This window comes from Callithrix jacchus, chromosome 1, assembly GCF_049354715.1.
Source record: "Callithrix jacchus isolate 240 chromosome 1, calJac240_pri, whole genome shotgun sequence".
NCBI lineage: Eukaryota > Metazoa > Chordata > Mammalia > Primates > Cebidae > Callithrix > Callithrix jacchus.
The window spans coordinates 42,535,783-42,552,076 of record NC_133502.1 but is presented as its reverse complement, the minus strand read 5'-3'; the positions used below and the strand labels follow the sequence as shown (position 1 = coordinate 42,552,076).

General features: G+C 37.1%; 1 protein-coding gene across 9 annotated transcripts in view; it reads left to right on the top strand.

Moving 5' to 3' along the window:
• The window catches only part of BORA (BORA aurora kinase A activator), a 31,187-nt gene that overhangs the window by 2,175 nt on the left and 12,718 nt on the right, over positions 1 to 16,294 (top strand). For 4 of the 9 annotated variants that reach the window (XM_008983625.5, XM_078348555.1, XM_078348448.1 and 1 more), the window contains 5 exons: positions 5,403 to 5,448; positions 8,934 to 9,015; positions 14,423 to 14,488; positions 15,441 to 15,497; positions 15,890 to 16,116. In XM_008983625.5, coding sequence (XP_008981873.1) covers positions 5,403 to 5,448; positions 8,934 to 9,015; positions 14,423 to 14,488; positions 15,441 to 15,497; positions 15,890 to 16,116 — 478 coding nt within the window. Of the gene's footprint in view, positions 1 to 1,170; positions 1,278 to 5,402; positions 5,449 to 8,933; positions 9,016 to 14,422; positions 14,489 to 15,440; positions 15,498 to 15,889; positions 16,117 to 16,294 lie in introns of all 9 variants that reach the window. The other 5 variants (XM_008983494.5, XM_002742582.6, XM_008983448.5 and 2 more) reach the window with 2 other exon arrangements.

Sequence of the window (16,294 nt, the reverse complement as noted above, 5' to 3'; positions counted from 1 at the left end):
CAATAGTAATATGAAGGAAAAGTATTCTTCATGATATTAGAATTCAACCTGCTAAGTTACTTAGAAAAACAAAGTGGCTGTTTCTACTATACTTTCATTTAGGTTTTACAATGAGCAGGTATGTACTAGTGGAAGATCGAGCAGTTTATATTGTCATTTCATCAATCTGATCTTGTGATTTTTAATTGAATCATATTAAAATTAATCTCTTAGTCTTACTAAAAATAAATAATGGATTGATGGCAACTTAATCCTCAAATTTGGAATGTATGACATCTTGTGTTTTTAGGACTGAATTTGTCTAGAATATACTTCTAATTACAGATTAGGATTTGGATAAACCTTTGATTCAGTCGGATGGTTGAATACAGAAAGGCAGCACTGGTTGCCATCATAATTATTTTAAGGATCAACTATGTTATGAACTTTTGCAGCCATCTCCAAGTCCTAACTAAGGACTTCATTTAATTTCAGTTCCTTCTTAATGAAAGTAAAGACCTTTGATAACTCCAAAAGATTTTTCCTTTTATATGGGCTTAGTGTATCACACTGATGAGTGTTAATTGTGAAAGTTTTATGCCTTTATTACTGTGTTGTGATTTTTCTAGTATTAAGTAATTCCAACCCAGGGAAAGATTTTGATATTTTAAGAGACACAGGCGGGCGCCATGGCTCACGCCTGTAATCCCAGCACTTTGGGAGGCCAAGGTGGGCCAATCATTTGAGGTCAGGAGTTTGAGACCAGCCTGGTCAACCTGGTAAAACCCTGTCTCTACTAAAAAAAAAAAAAAAAAAAATGCAAAAATTAGCTGGGCGTGGTGACAGACGCCTGTAATCCCAGCTATCGGGAGGCTGAGGCAGTACAATCACTTGAATCTAGGAGGTGGAGGTTGCAGTGAGCTGAGATTGCACCACCGCACTCCAGCCTGGGTGACAGAACAAGACTCTGTCTTGAAAAAAATGAGAGAGAGAGACATACAATTAAGTCAGTTGATCTAATGTGATATGATTACCCTTTGCCATTTAATTTCATGGTAAAGTCAAATTTTAAAATATAAGCTTTAAAATATTTTAGTATTATAACCATTCATATTATTTCTTACATTGGTTAGCATTTTGATGAACTATTTTAGTTTGCCTTTACTCATAAGCTCACTTTCTTTTGTTAAGACTCCAGGGAAATTTAGATGGTCTATTGATCAACTAGCTGTAATAAATCCTGTAGAAATAGACCCAGAAGATATTCATCGTCAAGCTTTATACTTAAGTCATTCTCGGTAAGTTTTCCTTTCTACCACCTAAGGGTAATAACACTCTCAAGTGAAGAGAGGTAGGACATTCTAAATGTTGAGTCTTTCTCTGTGTAAAGATATCAGGGAGAAAAAATTTTGATGCATATTTTTCCTATCTAAATGAATTAGTTCAAAGAACTACGTTCAGAAAGATTTTCTTGCCAACAGTTCCAGGTCTGGGTAGATACCTTTATCTTTGACAGATAACCTATTCCCCCTGCTACTCAGGGGGACAGCTCTGCACCCTTAGCACTCAGTAAAGGGAAGAGCATTTTGAAATTTGCACTTTTCTACATGGTTGTGGCTTCTACCATGGACTTGTAGTCTGTCTTTTTGATGGTCTGGGGTGAAGAAAAATGCTGTTTCATTGTTGTCTATGTTTGGGGAAGCCTAAAATCCCCTTAAAGAGTTAAGTATACATTGAGTGGAAGGGTATCCATTAGCAACAGAGAAGTTTTGTAGATATCATCCAACTAACAATTCACTTGGGCTGTGAATTACATTTTCTATAATTCTGCGTATCACCCAGTGCAGTCTTATTGTTGATGTGTTGTTTAGGTTTCAAGGCATGAATGTACTGCACATTTAGTTTTTTATTACAAAGTATAAAGACATATTATTCTTTTTTGGTTTTAAGGACTCTTTTGTTGATATGTTTTATAGTCTGATTTTTTAATATTTGAAAAAAATCAAATACGTAGTATGACCAGATTTTAACTTGCTGTCCTAAGGTAGACATGTTGTTACTCCAAAACAAAGGATAATCCTTTTCCCTTTGACTTTAGAATTCAGTTGCAGAAAGTTGCCTACATATTGAGATGTTCTGGTAAATACTTAGTGGCTTTTCTCTTCCATCTTCTCTTTCCTTGGTAACATGATGATCATTCACTCATAAAATTAATGTCCATCCAGATATAGTGTTAATAGGAAGGGTCTATAATGAGGATAAAGCATGAAAGGATTTTAACTTAAATTTAAGTAATACCTTTGAGGCTGGGCGTGGTGGCTCATACCTGTAATCCCAGCACTTTGGGAGGCTGAGGCATGCAGATAACTTGAGGTCATGAGTTGAAGACCAGCCTGGCCAACATGGTGAAACCACATCTCTACTAAACATACAAAAAGATTAGCTGGGTATGGTGGTGCACACCAGTAATCCTAGCTACTTGGGAGGCTGAGGCGGGAGAATTACTTGAACCCAGAGGCAAAGGTTGCAGTGAGCTGCGATGGTGCCATTGCACTGTAGCCTGGACAACAGAGCAAGACTCCATCTCAAAAATAAATAAATAAATAAATAAATAAATAAAAGAGAAGGCGGCGAGAAGAGTATCTAAAAGCAAAAAGCAAATGAGTCAGTTAGTGGTTAATTTTTTTGTTTCACACAAACTTTATTATGCTTAATTATTTTGTCTGATTTCTTCAATATATTGAATGATGGACAACTATTACATTTATCAGTTGAGAGATTTTTATTGAATACTTTGAGGGACTGTAAGAAACACTGAAGAGGTGCAGGATATTAAGAGTCAAGAGTCAATAATGATTAGACCAGCCGGGCGTGGTGGCTCACGCCTGTAATCCCAGCACTTTGGGAGGCCAAGGTGGGTGGATCACGAGGTCAAGAGATCGAGACCATCCTGGTCAACATGGTGAAACCCCATATCTACTAAAAATACAAAAAGTTAGCTGGGCATAGTGGCGCGTACCTGTAGTCCCAGCTGCTCAGGAGGCTGAGGCAGGAGAATCGCCTGGACCCAGGAGGCAGAGGTTGCGGTGAGCCGAGATCGTGCCATTGCACTCCAGCCTGGGTAAACAAGAGCGAAACTCTGTCTCAAAAAAATAATTATTAGACCAAAGTTGTAACACAATGCCTCTGTACTTAATGCTAAATGATATATTGTCTGCAAAGGTTTGTAAAGATAATCTTGGTGTCTCTCAGTTCGTAGATTTATGATATAGAAGAGGGGAAAACAGTGGGAAAATAATCTAATTTAATTTGTTAATATAATTTAATGAATGGTTATGGCTTCTACCAAGAATAGTCAATATATTCTTAACAGAGTGTCTTGATTCATCCTTTGAAACAAGCAATGTCTTTTAGTATCTCTTCTTACATCTCAGCTCTGTACTTCAATTCTTCCCATACTTTTCATGCTACCATCCACACAGAAAATGATAACTGTAAAGCATACTAGTTAAAAGTGAGTCTTAGCTATGTAGGTGACCAGTCCTGAGGTCCCCTCTCCTTTGCCACCTTGCAAAGGCTGAATATTCAGATCACATCTGCACCTGTATGCATCATATTGGTGTTCAGTGATATGCTGGTCAGGATGCTCTCCCCGTATGACTTCTTTGATCTGACTCTAGAATATTTGGCCACACTGATTTTTACTGCTTCCAGCAATCACCTGACTATTGAGGTTCTTGAAGTCCCTCTGATGAAGTAGCAAAAGGTTCCTGAATGTAGTAACCCTAGTTCAGAGCTTACTTGCTATTTGCTAAACTTACTATGTGCTGCCATTTTGACCTGGTTAAGACCATGATAAGATGAACCAGAAGTGAGTTGTTATCCTGAAAATGGATACTGTTCAAGCTGGGATATGGGGGTTGACACTGTAGTTTATTTTCTCAGAAGTCTCCCACTTGAAAAATCTACTTAATTTAATTTCTGAAATGTGTGCATTCTCACATAAGCTTTATGAGCAAATCTATATGTGAAAAAAATTCGCATCCTGGAAAACTATGTGGCCACAAAAAGAATGAGATCGTGTCCTTTCCATATACGTGGATGGAGCTGGAGGCCATTATTCTTAGGAAACTAACACAGGAACAGAAAACCAAATACCTCATGTTCTCACTTATAAGTGGGAGCTAAGTGATGAGAGCACGTGGACACATAGAGGGGAACACCACACACTGGGGCCTTTTGGAGGGTGAAGGGTGGGAGGAGAGAGATCAGGAAAGATAACTGTTGGATACTAGGCTTAATACCTGGGTGATGAAATAATCTACATAACAAACCCCCATGATACGAGTTTACCTGTGTAATAAACCTGCACTTGTACCCCTGAACTTAAAATAAAAGGTAAAGAAAAAATTCTGAGACAAAGTAGTTTTAAATTGTAAAAAAAAAATTTACTGATGGAAAGCAAGCATTCTTTCCTATAATGGAATAAAGAAGTGATCCTACAAGGCTAACTACTCAGTCCTTGGCAAGTATATGCTTTGTGTTTGTGACCTGGCATTTTATATTAAATCTTGTAGCTGAGAAATTTATGTTGTGGTAATTGCATATTCAAAGTGAAAAAAATTCATTTCGACAAAATATATTGTGAATGTTTTATTTCAGATTTAATATTTTTGACTGTTCAGAACTGTGATAACTATCCTATTTTACAGTAAAAGTTGATTCTAAAATTATTACCATGATAAACTTGTTATAAATTAAGAGAAAAAACATGGACGATTTTTAGATATATGTTGAATTAAATACTGCTTAATTCGTATTAAGAGACAAAATTTATCAAATTTATATTCTTTTTTTTTTTTTTTTGAGACGGAGTTTCACTCTTGTTACCCAGGCTGGAGTGCAATGGCGCAATCTTGGCTCACCGCAACCTCCGCCTTCTGGGTTCAGGCAATTCCCCTGCCTCAGCCTCCTGAGTAGCTGGGATTACAGGCGCGCGCCACCATGCCCAGCTAATTTTTTTTTTGGTATTTTTAGTAGAGACGGGGTTTCACTATGTTGACCAGGGTGGTCTCGATTTCTTGACCTCGTGATCCACCTGCCTTGGCCTCCCGAAGTGCTGGGATTACAGGCGTGAGCCACCGCAATTTAAAATGATACCAGTGTAAGTGTTTTGAAGTAAAGTATCATTCCATTCAAACTTTGAATGGAAAAGAGGGAGGTAAGCCTAACAGCTAAGGCTGAATTTCAGAATACTGCCATTTACCAAATGTTACAAGATACCACCAGTATTTATTATAAAGTGAGCCTAACATTTGCCAGTTTTCAATGGACAGAGATTATTTCTTTGAAAGGTTATTATTTTAAATGTTCAATAAGCTTAAGTAATAGCATGGTTATTTTTCTTCTTTATCTTTGTATAGAATAGATAAAGATGTGGAAGACAAAAGACAAAAAGCCATTGAAGAGGTAACTTAAAACTGTTACTGATCATTAAACCAGTGCATGTGTGTCACTTCCTTTAGGAAGATTTTCTTCAAATCCTTCACTGTCCCATTTCCCTACCAAACCTTTCCCAGCCCCAACTACATAAAGCACCCTTCTGTGCTGCCCTAAGCCAATAATTTTCAGCCATCCCAGTGCCTTCCATAGTACTTGTATCGTATGGTAATCATCAGTTGAGTGTTTCTCTCCCCTAGACTCAATTGTTTTTTTGGACAATACTGTACTTCATCTTTTCATTCTCAGGACCTAGCACAATTTGTCTTCCTTGTGCCTTCAAAATATTGATGAGCACAAACTTTGTTTCAAGTTGGAGTTTATGTAGAGGAAGTCGAATATTCTCAGGCCATCAGAGTCTAGATTGGCATTGAGAATGACATTATCTTTTGTTTTTAATACTTTGGATTTTTAAGATATTCATGAAATAAAATCTCTTACTTTTAAATAGGAAAGGTATATCATAATTTAGGTTTTTTCCAAAAGAAAAGTAATTAAGTTTTTTGCTTTTTTTTTGGTCTGTTGAACTGCCTCCCTTAGCATCTAAGTAAGGGTTTTAAAAATTTTTTATTGTTTATTATTATTATTTTTTGAGATGGTGTTTCGCTCTTGTTGCCCAGGCTGGAGTGCAGTGGTGCTATCTTGGCTCACCACAACTTCCACCTCCTGGGTTCAAGTGATTCTCCTGCCTCAGCCTCCTGAGCAGCTGGGATTACAGGCGTGCACCACCAAGCCTGGCTAATTTTGTATATTTAGTGGAGATGGGGTTTCTCCATGTTGATCAGGCTGGTCTCAAATTTCCAACCTCAGGTGATCCTCCTGCCTCAGCCTCCCAAACTGTTGGGATTACAGGTGTGCGCCACCGCTCCTAGCCCAGCCTCTAAGTAAGGGTTATTTACTTAGTTGTTTCCTCAGAAAGTCTCTATTTGATGGAGGCATTTCTGATTTTTCCTTTTCTACCTCTCTAGCCCCCTCTACCCGCCTCTGATTTCTAGCCATACTGGTTCTTCTGTATCCCAAAAGACTATATTTACTCCTGCCAAACATTACCTACTTCTTTATCTATCTAGTAACTGCACAGTTTTCATTTTGACTCAATCACTGAGTTCCTCCCCAGCTGAATATTCTCAGACTCTCCAAATTTCCAACATTTTGGAAAAATGATTTCTTTAAGAATCTTTAATTTTAAAGGGAAACCCAGCAGGTAAACTTAAGAACATAAAGAAAATCTGTTTCATTTCAATATATGTTTTTGAAAATATACTAAATTATGTACATAGTAAAAACAAAAAAAAATATCAAAAAACCTTCTGTTTCCCCATCCCACTTTGTGAAGAAATGACTGTAACATTTCTTATGTATACCTTCAGATTAATTTTATATATTTAATAGCCTATGTCCTTAAAATATTTTTGACAGATAGGATTATCATTCTCATACTGCATCCTGCTTTTTTTGCCTAATGATTTTTCTTTTTTCTTTTTTTTTTTTTTTTGAGATGGAGTTTTGCTCTTGTTACCCAGGCTGGAGTGCAATGGCGCAATCTCTGCTCACCACAACCTCTGCCTCCTGGGTTCAGGCAATTCTGCCTCAGCCTCCCAAGTAGCTGGGACTACAGGCATGCACCACCATGCCCAGCTAATTTTTGTATTTTTAGTAGAGTCGGGGTTTCACCATGTTGACCAGGATGGTCTTGAACTCTTGACCTAGTGAGCCACCCGCCTCAGGCTCCCAAAGTGCTGGGATTACAGGCGTGAGCCACCACGCCTGGCCTTGCCTAATGATTTTTCTTAGAAATTTTTTGATATCCAACATATACAGATTTTTACATTCTCTTAGTAACAGCATAGTAACCTAGCCCCTGTTGACAGATATTTAAATTGTGTTCATTATTCTTCTGTCACAAATAATGCTGCAGTGATTTGTACATACCTCTTTATGTTCTTGAAATGGACTTACTAAGTCAGAAGCTTTATGAATTTTCAGTTTTGGTAGATTTAACCATATTGCCCTCCTAAAAGGTTATACCAATTTATACTCCTGATTACAGGATGACACTGCTTGACTTTCCATATCTCCAATATTGATTATTATCAGAGTTCTTAATTCTACTCTTATTACTTTAAAAATGACATTTTTGTATTTGTATTTCTTTCCTTTTTTTTTTTTTTTTTTTTTGAGACAGAGTCTCGCTCTTGTTACCCAGGCTGGAGTGCAATGGCGCGATCTCGGCTCACCTCAACCTCTGCCTCTTGGGTTCAGGCAATTCTCCTGCCTCAGCCTCCTGAGTAGCTGGGATTACAGGCATGCGCCACCATGCCCAGCTAATTTTTTGTATTTTTAGTAGATACGGGGTTTCACCATGTTGACCAGGATGGTCTCAATCTCTTGACCTCGTGATCCACCCGCCTTGGCCTCCCAAAGTGCTGGGATTACAGGCTTGAGCCACTGCGCCCGGCCGGATTTCTTTACTTTTGTGTGAACTTATACATCACTTCCTAAGTTTATAGGTCTTTTAATTTTTTTCTGGTAATTGTCTATATCTGCCTCAGTCCACATTTTTTAAAAAAAAATATTTTCCTCATAGATTCATGGGTAGTTCATTTAAGAAAATTAGCTGTTAGTCATATGTGTAGCAAAATGTAAAGATGTTTTTGGTTACCTGTAAAACAGAGCGAAGGGAAAATACTGTGTCAGAAATGAAAGAGAAAAGAAATGTATCTCAATGCTCTATCTCCATTTGAATATACTGGCCAGAAGTGTAGTGGTAAATGTTTAACTGGCTCTCTGATTGTGGAAGGAGTATGATTTATAGTGACTGCTGCTATCTATAGTAAGTACTCCAACCATGGCCAATTTCAAGCTACTGATGTGTCATCAATGAATAGAAAAGGAAGAATAGTAAATGTATAAAATAATTAGCAAGTGGTGAGTTTTGAATATTTATCTTTCTTTTTAATATAATTTATTTAATTGTAAGTTTACATAATTTTATTTTTAATATCGCTTTTAACAACTGGTGCACAGAATTCTTGAAAATTCAATGATCAGATCTTTAGAGCCAGAACAAGCAAGCCAGCTCCAGTGCCACCATTCATACTGGCTTACTTGCATATCTGTCTTAATATATTCCGTCCCTTTTCATCCTCCTTTTTGTAACCCCACCAAACAAACCTGAGAAAGAAATTTAAAATACTTTGTGATTAATGCTCTTAGTTTCATTTGCAAGTTTCAAATATGACTAGTTGATTTGAAGTATTAAGATTCTTCTTTAAATATACTTTAAATTTCTTCCGTTTTTCCTTTGGTCATTTGTGCTTTTAAGTATTAAAAATTTTGCATATAATTATAAAGTTAGTATATGACATGTTTAATAGTTATTTGGAAATAACACAGGTACCTTCTCACATTTTGGGTGGAATTTATGCCTAATTGTATGACTTTAATTTTCCTAGTTTTTCACTAAAGATGTCATCGTACCTTCTCCTTGGACTGATCATGAAGGGAAACAGCTTTCACAATATCATTCCAGTAAATGTGAGTGTACTAAAAATGATATAAATAAAAATAAATCGGTGGATATAAAGCAACATATCATGAAGTGTCAGTATATCTGCTTTGTAAGGAGCTTGCTTTAAAATTCTCGATAACAGAATTTAACTCCTTTTAGAATTAGAATTAAAAATTTGACTGATATTTATTGAATTTTTTTTTCTTTTTAGCTATTCTATTCTGAATTTAACTTTTTCTTCGTGACTATTGTGAATGTCAGTTACAATGATGGTTATAGAGGATCCATAGATGAAGAAATAGTTTGTGTTGAATATACAGATGAGTTGTTAATGACTTTAGCAGTATTTTGAAGGTTAATATTTTAAATAAAATCCTAAATTGTGTTGCCTTTTACTAATTTGCTGATTTCTCATAAAGGTAAAGAAAGGATGAAGACTTAATATGACCTCTGGGACAGTGTATTATTGCTGAGTATCCGCTAAATTAATAAGGAAATTAAAGGACCAGCCAGTAATCTATCAAATACCTTTCTTCCTCCAGGCAATGACTGTCTTATATTTGCTGTCACTGCTCTTTGGGTTGTGAGGCAGTATTCAGGCATTGCTTGTATATATGCATCCCTGATTACAGTGGAATTACACTTTATATTGTAGTCCACCTGAACTGTGCTTTCAGTGTAAGAGAGCATATTTGTTCCATTCTTTATCAAAAACACCACATAATAATACAACAATAATAGGTAAGCTGGATCAGTACTTTCTATATGCCTGGACAGTGCTAAGTGCTTTCAGTAATATCTTATATGAAGTAGGTACAATTATTGGCCTCATTTTTCAGGTAAGAAAACCTAGTTTTAGAAAGGTGAGAGCATTTGTCCAGGGTTACAGAGATTATAAAAGTGGGACAACTTGGATTCAAAATTAGGCATCCTCAAATCAGATGCTGTATTCTTAGCCATTTTGAATTAATGGTAGCGTGCAATAGTAGATGGAAATCTGGATTGTAAAACTTCCTACTTTTATAAACCAGAGAGGTGACCTTTATCAAATTATTCAATCTCTTTGTACCTCAGTCTTTTATTTGTAAGATCAAAGGATTGAACTAGAGTTGTCCATTTACAACCCTCCTAGCTCCAAAATTGTGTGTTCAAGGTAACATTCTCATAGATAATAGTTTTTCACCCCCAAATTCTTTACTGTTGGATTTTTTCAACAAATGAATCAACCTTCTTAAGTGATTTTTTTTTTATAACATTTTGTATTCCAAGCATCCTGTTTTAGTTAAAAATACATAGACTGAATCCAAATCCAGCCCATGCTAACAGTGCAATGGTTAAGAGGCTGGGCTTCAGAGCTGTGCTGTTTCCTGTGTCGTTGGGAGACAGTGCTCCATCGACCTCACACATTTCTGCACACCTTTCATGGAGTGGCATGGACAGGTTCTGTTCCAAACTATCTTCTCAAGAGTGTTTGTCTTGTGAACATCCTTGGAAGGTAGAGATAGTGTGTGCTACCAGAGCCGAGGGTAGTTTGTTTTGTTCTCCAGGGTGATAAAGATGATGTCTCCCTCTGGAGTAGATTTGTTTGCAGTCTCTTATAAAAGAGATTTCCTAAGCTTGGGGTTTCTGAGCTGTGGTGAAAACCCATTGTGTGTCCACCAGCCACCTGGGTATTTTAATTTGGAATCTTGTAAGATAGCACTCCTCCCATGATTAGGAGAGACACAGATGGAGATAAAAATTTTATTACTTACAAGTCCTGGGGGTACACAGCATGCCTGAACACCACTCATGGAGGTCAGTGAGAGAAAGGGACCCATGGGCCAATGCCTTTATCAAGTCCAGGGCATTATCCAAACAGAGTTTTAGTTGGTGGGTTTAAAGCAAGCAGGCATGCATTGAGGAGGTCACACAGTGACTGAGAGGTAGTCACTGCGGTATGTCTGTGTAATCCATATCAGGTATGAGGGTCGGGGGGACAGTCAGGTAGGCCGTATGTAGCTGTCCCATAGGGAGGTGGTTACCAGGAGGGATTTATAGAAGGCAGATATCTGGATCAACCACAAAGAGGTATAGAATTGGAAACTGTGTCAAGGTTGAATGAACCCTGCTTTTGGTATGATGAAGTCCAACTTGTATGCAAAATTATAATAATTCACTGCACTGGGCTGTTTCAGGTCACCTTCTTGGCACTTGGGGGCCAGGGGAACTGATAGGAACGTTAAATGCATGCTGCCTGCTGTGCTGAAAATAATGCAGTCCTTTGTCTTTGCCCCCAGAAGCCTCATGTCTTTAGCTAGTACCCACGGAACTTCGTCATGTTCACTACTTGTTAGCTGGCAAGTTGGGTAAAATCTTAGACCCTTCATAGTTCTTGACAGATGTGGCCATGTATGACTGATTAAAGTTAAATTTAAAAATAGAGTTTCCCGTTCACCATGTTCATATTTCAGGTGCCCAATAGCCATGTGTATATCAGGTAGTGTAGAGAACGTTTGCATCGTCACAGAAAAAGTTCTATTAGATGCTACTTTAGGGCCAAGGTTGGCAGCCCTTTTCTGTAAAGGACCCAATAATAAATATTTAAGCCTTTACTGACCACACAGTCTCTGTGAGAACCATTCAACTCTACTGCTATACCACAAAAGCAGCCGGTAACAATATGTAAATGAGTGTGAGCGTGAACCAGTAAAACTGTATTAACAAAACCAGGTGACAGGCCAGATTTGTGCCATGAACCATAGTTTGCTGACCCTTACTCTAGTGTAATATTATCTGAGTTTGAATTGTACCCAGTAAAGCTCACTAGCTGTGTGACTGTAGGTGAGTTACTTAGCTTTTCTGTGCCTCAGTTTCCTTATCTATAAAATGATGGTTATTATGGTTATGATCTAAGATCATGTACCTGGCACATAGTAAGTAGTTATTTACCTAAGGGTTAACAAAGAAAATGATGAATGAGGGGAAAAGTGGTTTTGTTTATACATGTTAGCTTGTGCTGTTAGCTTTTACTATCATAAACATTTATGCAGCAAGCATAAATATTTATCATAGTAAACATTTCAGCACATATCCTCATGTGTTTTCATTTATGGACTTGAGTGAGAATTTCCCTGGGATATATACTCAGGTAGAGGATTTCTGAGTTACAGAATGTATCTTTACCTAATCTGACTACACAATATTAGGATGCTCCCTAGGTTGTCTGCACAGCCCCCACAGTGCCTAGGGTCCTGTGTCCCAGCATCCCTGCCTGCCCTTGGCATTAGCCAGCTTTTACATCTTTGCCTTTCTTATAGGTTATTTGACATTCTAAATGATTGTTTCAGTTTTCTTTTTGTCTTCATATACTAATGGCCTTTTAATTTCATCTCCTAGAAAATGCCTATTTGTAATTCGTTAATATGTTCTAATTAGAGTTGCTATCCTTTGTTTTCCCCCATTAACTCCTAAGATAACTTACGTATTGTGATGAAATTGGTCTTAAACATTTCGAATGTTGTCTCCCATTCTGTCATATGTATGTTAATGTTTGTTCTTGATATCCTGAATTGCAAGGAAATTCTTACTTTGGTGTAATCAAATCCGTCTCTTTTTTTTCCCTCATTTGATTGTGGTCTTAAACTTGTCTGAGCCCTTCTAGGGGAAACAACCAAAATACTTGGAATGGAGTTGAAAAGTGTTGTGATAGTGTTGCTGTAGGTGTCTGGCCTGAGGAGGGCAGGGGAGGCATGCTGCCAGAAGATGAAGTTTAAGTTAGACGCTTGGAATTCCGGGGAGAAAAGCCAGGGAGGAGATAGCATAAGATAATACCTAGAGATGAGAGAGATACCTGTTTCTTGTTTGTTTGTTTTAGGTACTCAAATAATATTTAGTTAGATGGCAACCATGTTAGAGAAATAAACATGGTTTTGAAGGGCTTTGTAAGCCAATGAAGCATTCGGATTTTATCCTAAAGACTTACAGGGTTTTAGGCAGAGAGAGTATTGATTACATCTGCCTTATAGAAGGCCACTCTGCCTGCAGTGAAGAAGGCATCTGAGTCCAAAATTGTATTTATTTACCCATTTTGATAGTATTTCACAGGGAAGTTTAATTTATTCAGCAATCCACTTAGCTATTTTAAAATTTAGGATTATTAGATTACTATACTCTATCTTGTCATTTTATTTTAGAATTCCTGAGTTGTTTCTGGTTTTGGGGGGGAGGTTTATTTGGTCCCCTTGCTTTTTCTTCCCTTTTATCTTGCTTATGTTAGTCTTTTTTGTCATTATTTTAGTTTTTGAGTTTTTTTAATCTGGTGGTTTTTCAACTTATAAAACTTTAGAGTTAAAATAATTTGCACCCTTATTTTTGACTCCTGTTGTGAAAGAAACTTATGGTGTTGTTATTGATCAAGTTTCAGGTTTTGTCAAAATAATCTGGCATTTTAACTGTTGAGGACATTGAGGATAGCTAAGAGGTATCCCTAACCTTTTAAGGTTGACATCATGAAGAGTAGCCATCATTTCCTTAAAAAAAAATATTACTTTGGGATTCATCAGCTCTACTACTGGATATATATCCAGAGGAACTGAAATTAGGATTTCAAAGAGATGTCTGCACTCTCATATTCATTGCTACGTCATTAGTTACAACAGCCATGATATGGAATCAACCTAAGAGTCCATCAACAGATGAATGGATTTTTAAAATGTGGTATATATACACATGGAATACTATTCTGCCTTAACAAAGGAAATTTTGTCATTTGTGACAACATATATGAATGTAGAGGACATTATACTAGGTGAGAAAAGCCAGGCACAGAAGGACAAATACTGAATTATTTCACTTATATTTGGAATCTTAAAAAGTCAGATTCTTAGAAGTAAAGAAGAGAGTGGTGGTTACCAGACAGTAGGGAAGAGGGGTCTTGGGGGAGATGTTGGTTAAAGGGTATGAGGTTTCAGTGAGACAGGAAGAATAAGTTCTGGTGATGTATAGCTGATAACGAGGTGTTCTATATTTAAAATTGCTGAAAGTGGATTTTAAATGTTCCCACCACAAAGAAATGAAAGTATTTGAGGCAATGGATAGTAAATTAGCCTGATTTGCTCTTGTCACAGTGTATACATGTATTGAAACATCACATTGTACCCTATAAATATATACAATTATTTATTATTTAGAGAAAAATGTTAAAAAAATAAGTATTACTTGGTGCCTCCTTATTTGCTGTGGTAATCCTTTATTTAGTCTTATCCTTGTATTCCCTCAAAGGTAAAAAAAATAAGAGAAACATCCCAAAATATCTACTTATAGATGCAGATTTTTTTTTTAATGTAACAAAATAAAAGTTTTCTCTGTCTTAATTTTTTACTCTGGAAAAAGTAATGCTGAAGCAAATGAAAAGTATAAAACGTAACATTTTTCACTTACAATGTTTTACAGGCACTAACATAAATAGTGACTCTCCAACTGGAAAAAAGCTGACCATTCATTCTGAGAAAAGCAATGGTGAGTATGAACACAATTTGAAAAGAAGTATGTTCCGTATTAAGCTACATTTGATTCTAAACCAAGTTCAGGTAGTAACACTTTACTCTGGAAACTGTTTGCATTTTTTAAGAATTTACTTTTATTTTTATTTTTTTGAGACAGGGTCTCACTCTGTCACCCAAGCTGGAGTGCAGTGGCACAATCAAGAGTTCACTGCAACCTTGACCTCCCAAGCTCACGTGATCCTCCCACCTCAGCCTCCTCAGTAGCTAGGTCTATAGGCACCAGCCCCCACACCTGGCTAATTTTTGTATTTTTTGTAGAGACAGGGTTTCGCCATGTTGCCCAGACATGTCTCAAACTCCTGGGCTCAAGCGATCTGCCCACCTTGGCCTCCCAAAGTGCTAGGATTACAGGCGTGAGCCACCAAGCCTGGTCCATTTGCATTTTTTGAATGAGCTACGTAATAACCATATGAGTGCTGACCTTTAAACACAAGTATAGTAGAACAGATGCATCCAGCATGTTTTAGAAATAGCAACAGTGTTTTGTTTTCTTGTTGAAAGCATGTGAATGGATTTCTGGTCTTGGAAAGCATTCTTTTGTTTTTTTTCCCATGATGTTGTGCAGTTCTGAGTTAGTTTCTGAATTCTGAGGGAAAGCATTCTTTTGAAAATTGGTTAAAATGAATCTCCCCCCAAATATAGGCTGGCTTCCTTTTCAAGTGCCAGTACCAGACCCAGGAGTTAACTTTTACTATTAACATGTTTACACCAGTGGCGGAGAGTGTGGGAAACCACTTCTAGAAAGGTGACAGGGTATGTAATAGAATGCAGAAATGGAATACTTTGCTTGGCTGGAACATCACGGGGAGATGGTTGACTTAGGTAGCACATGCTGAATTGCGTATCGTATACTTTCATTGATTTATCCCATGTTTGAATCTATTTATTTGTTTGCTTGTTTCCAGCTGCTTGTCAGACATTGCTGTCTCTTCCTGTGGATTTTAATTTAGAAAATATATTAGGTAAATACCGTATTTGTTTAAACCTCTAATAACTTAAACCAAAGGTTTTGTTTGGCTGGCTTTTTGTAAATGGTAATATGGGAAATATGTGGTAGGGAAACTGTCCTGAAATTTCTCTTTTTCTTAAACATGATTTGAATTAGTCTTATTATCATAATGAACTTTATTACTGTAGACAGAAACTATAAACATTTTCTTGGCATTCCTTATACTAACAATGTAGCACTAAAAACTAAGGAATAATTTAAGAGTTAAAACATCACATATGCAATTAAACTTTGCCCTCTTTTTGGGAAAAAAATTCAAACATGCAGTGCATGATGGCTTTTTAAAAGTTGAGTGACAGAAGTATAGTTGCTCTTTAAAATGACTAGCTCTGTTATTAAATACAGGTGACTATTTTAAAGCTGATGAATTTGCAGATCAATCTCCTGGAAACCTCAGTTCTTCATCCCTCAGAAGAAAGCTGTTTTTGGATGGGAACGGAAGCATCTCCGACTCATTACCTTCAGCTTCTCCCAGAAGTCCTCATAGTGGCGCTCAAACATCACTTGAGATATTTTATTCAATAGATTTGTCTCCTGTAAAGTGTAGGAGCCCCTTGCAGACACCAAGTTCGGTGAGAAGGATACTGAAAAACAGTTGGCTGATTTGCTTTCAAGTTTTTCCAACCCACATTATTTTGTTGTTGTTCTGTCTTAGGCTTTCCGCAGCCTGAAGCCATGGTTTTTGGTTTTCACTCTTGGTAATAAGTGGAAAAAAGGGATAAGGAAGGGCCTTCCTGGCCTGACCAGAAA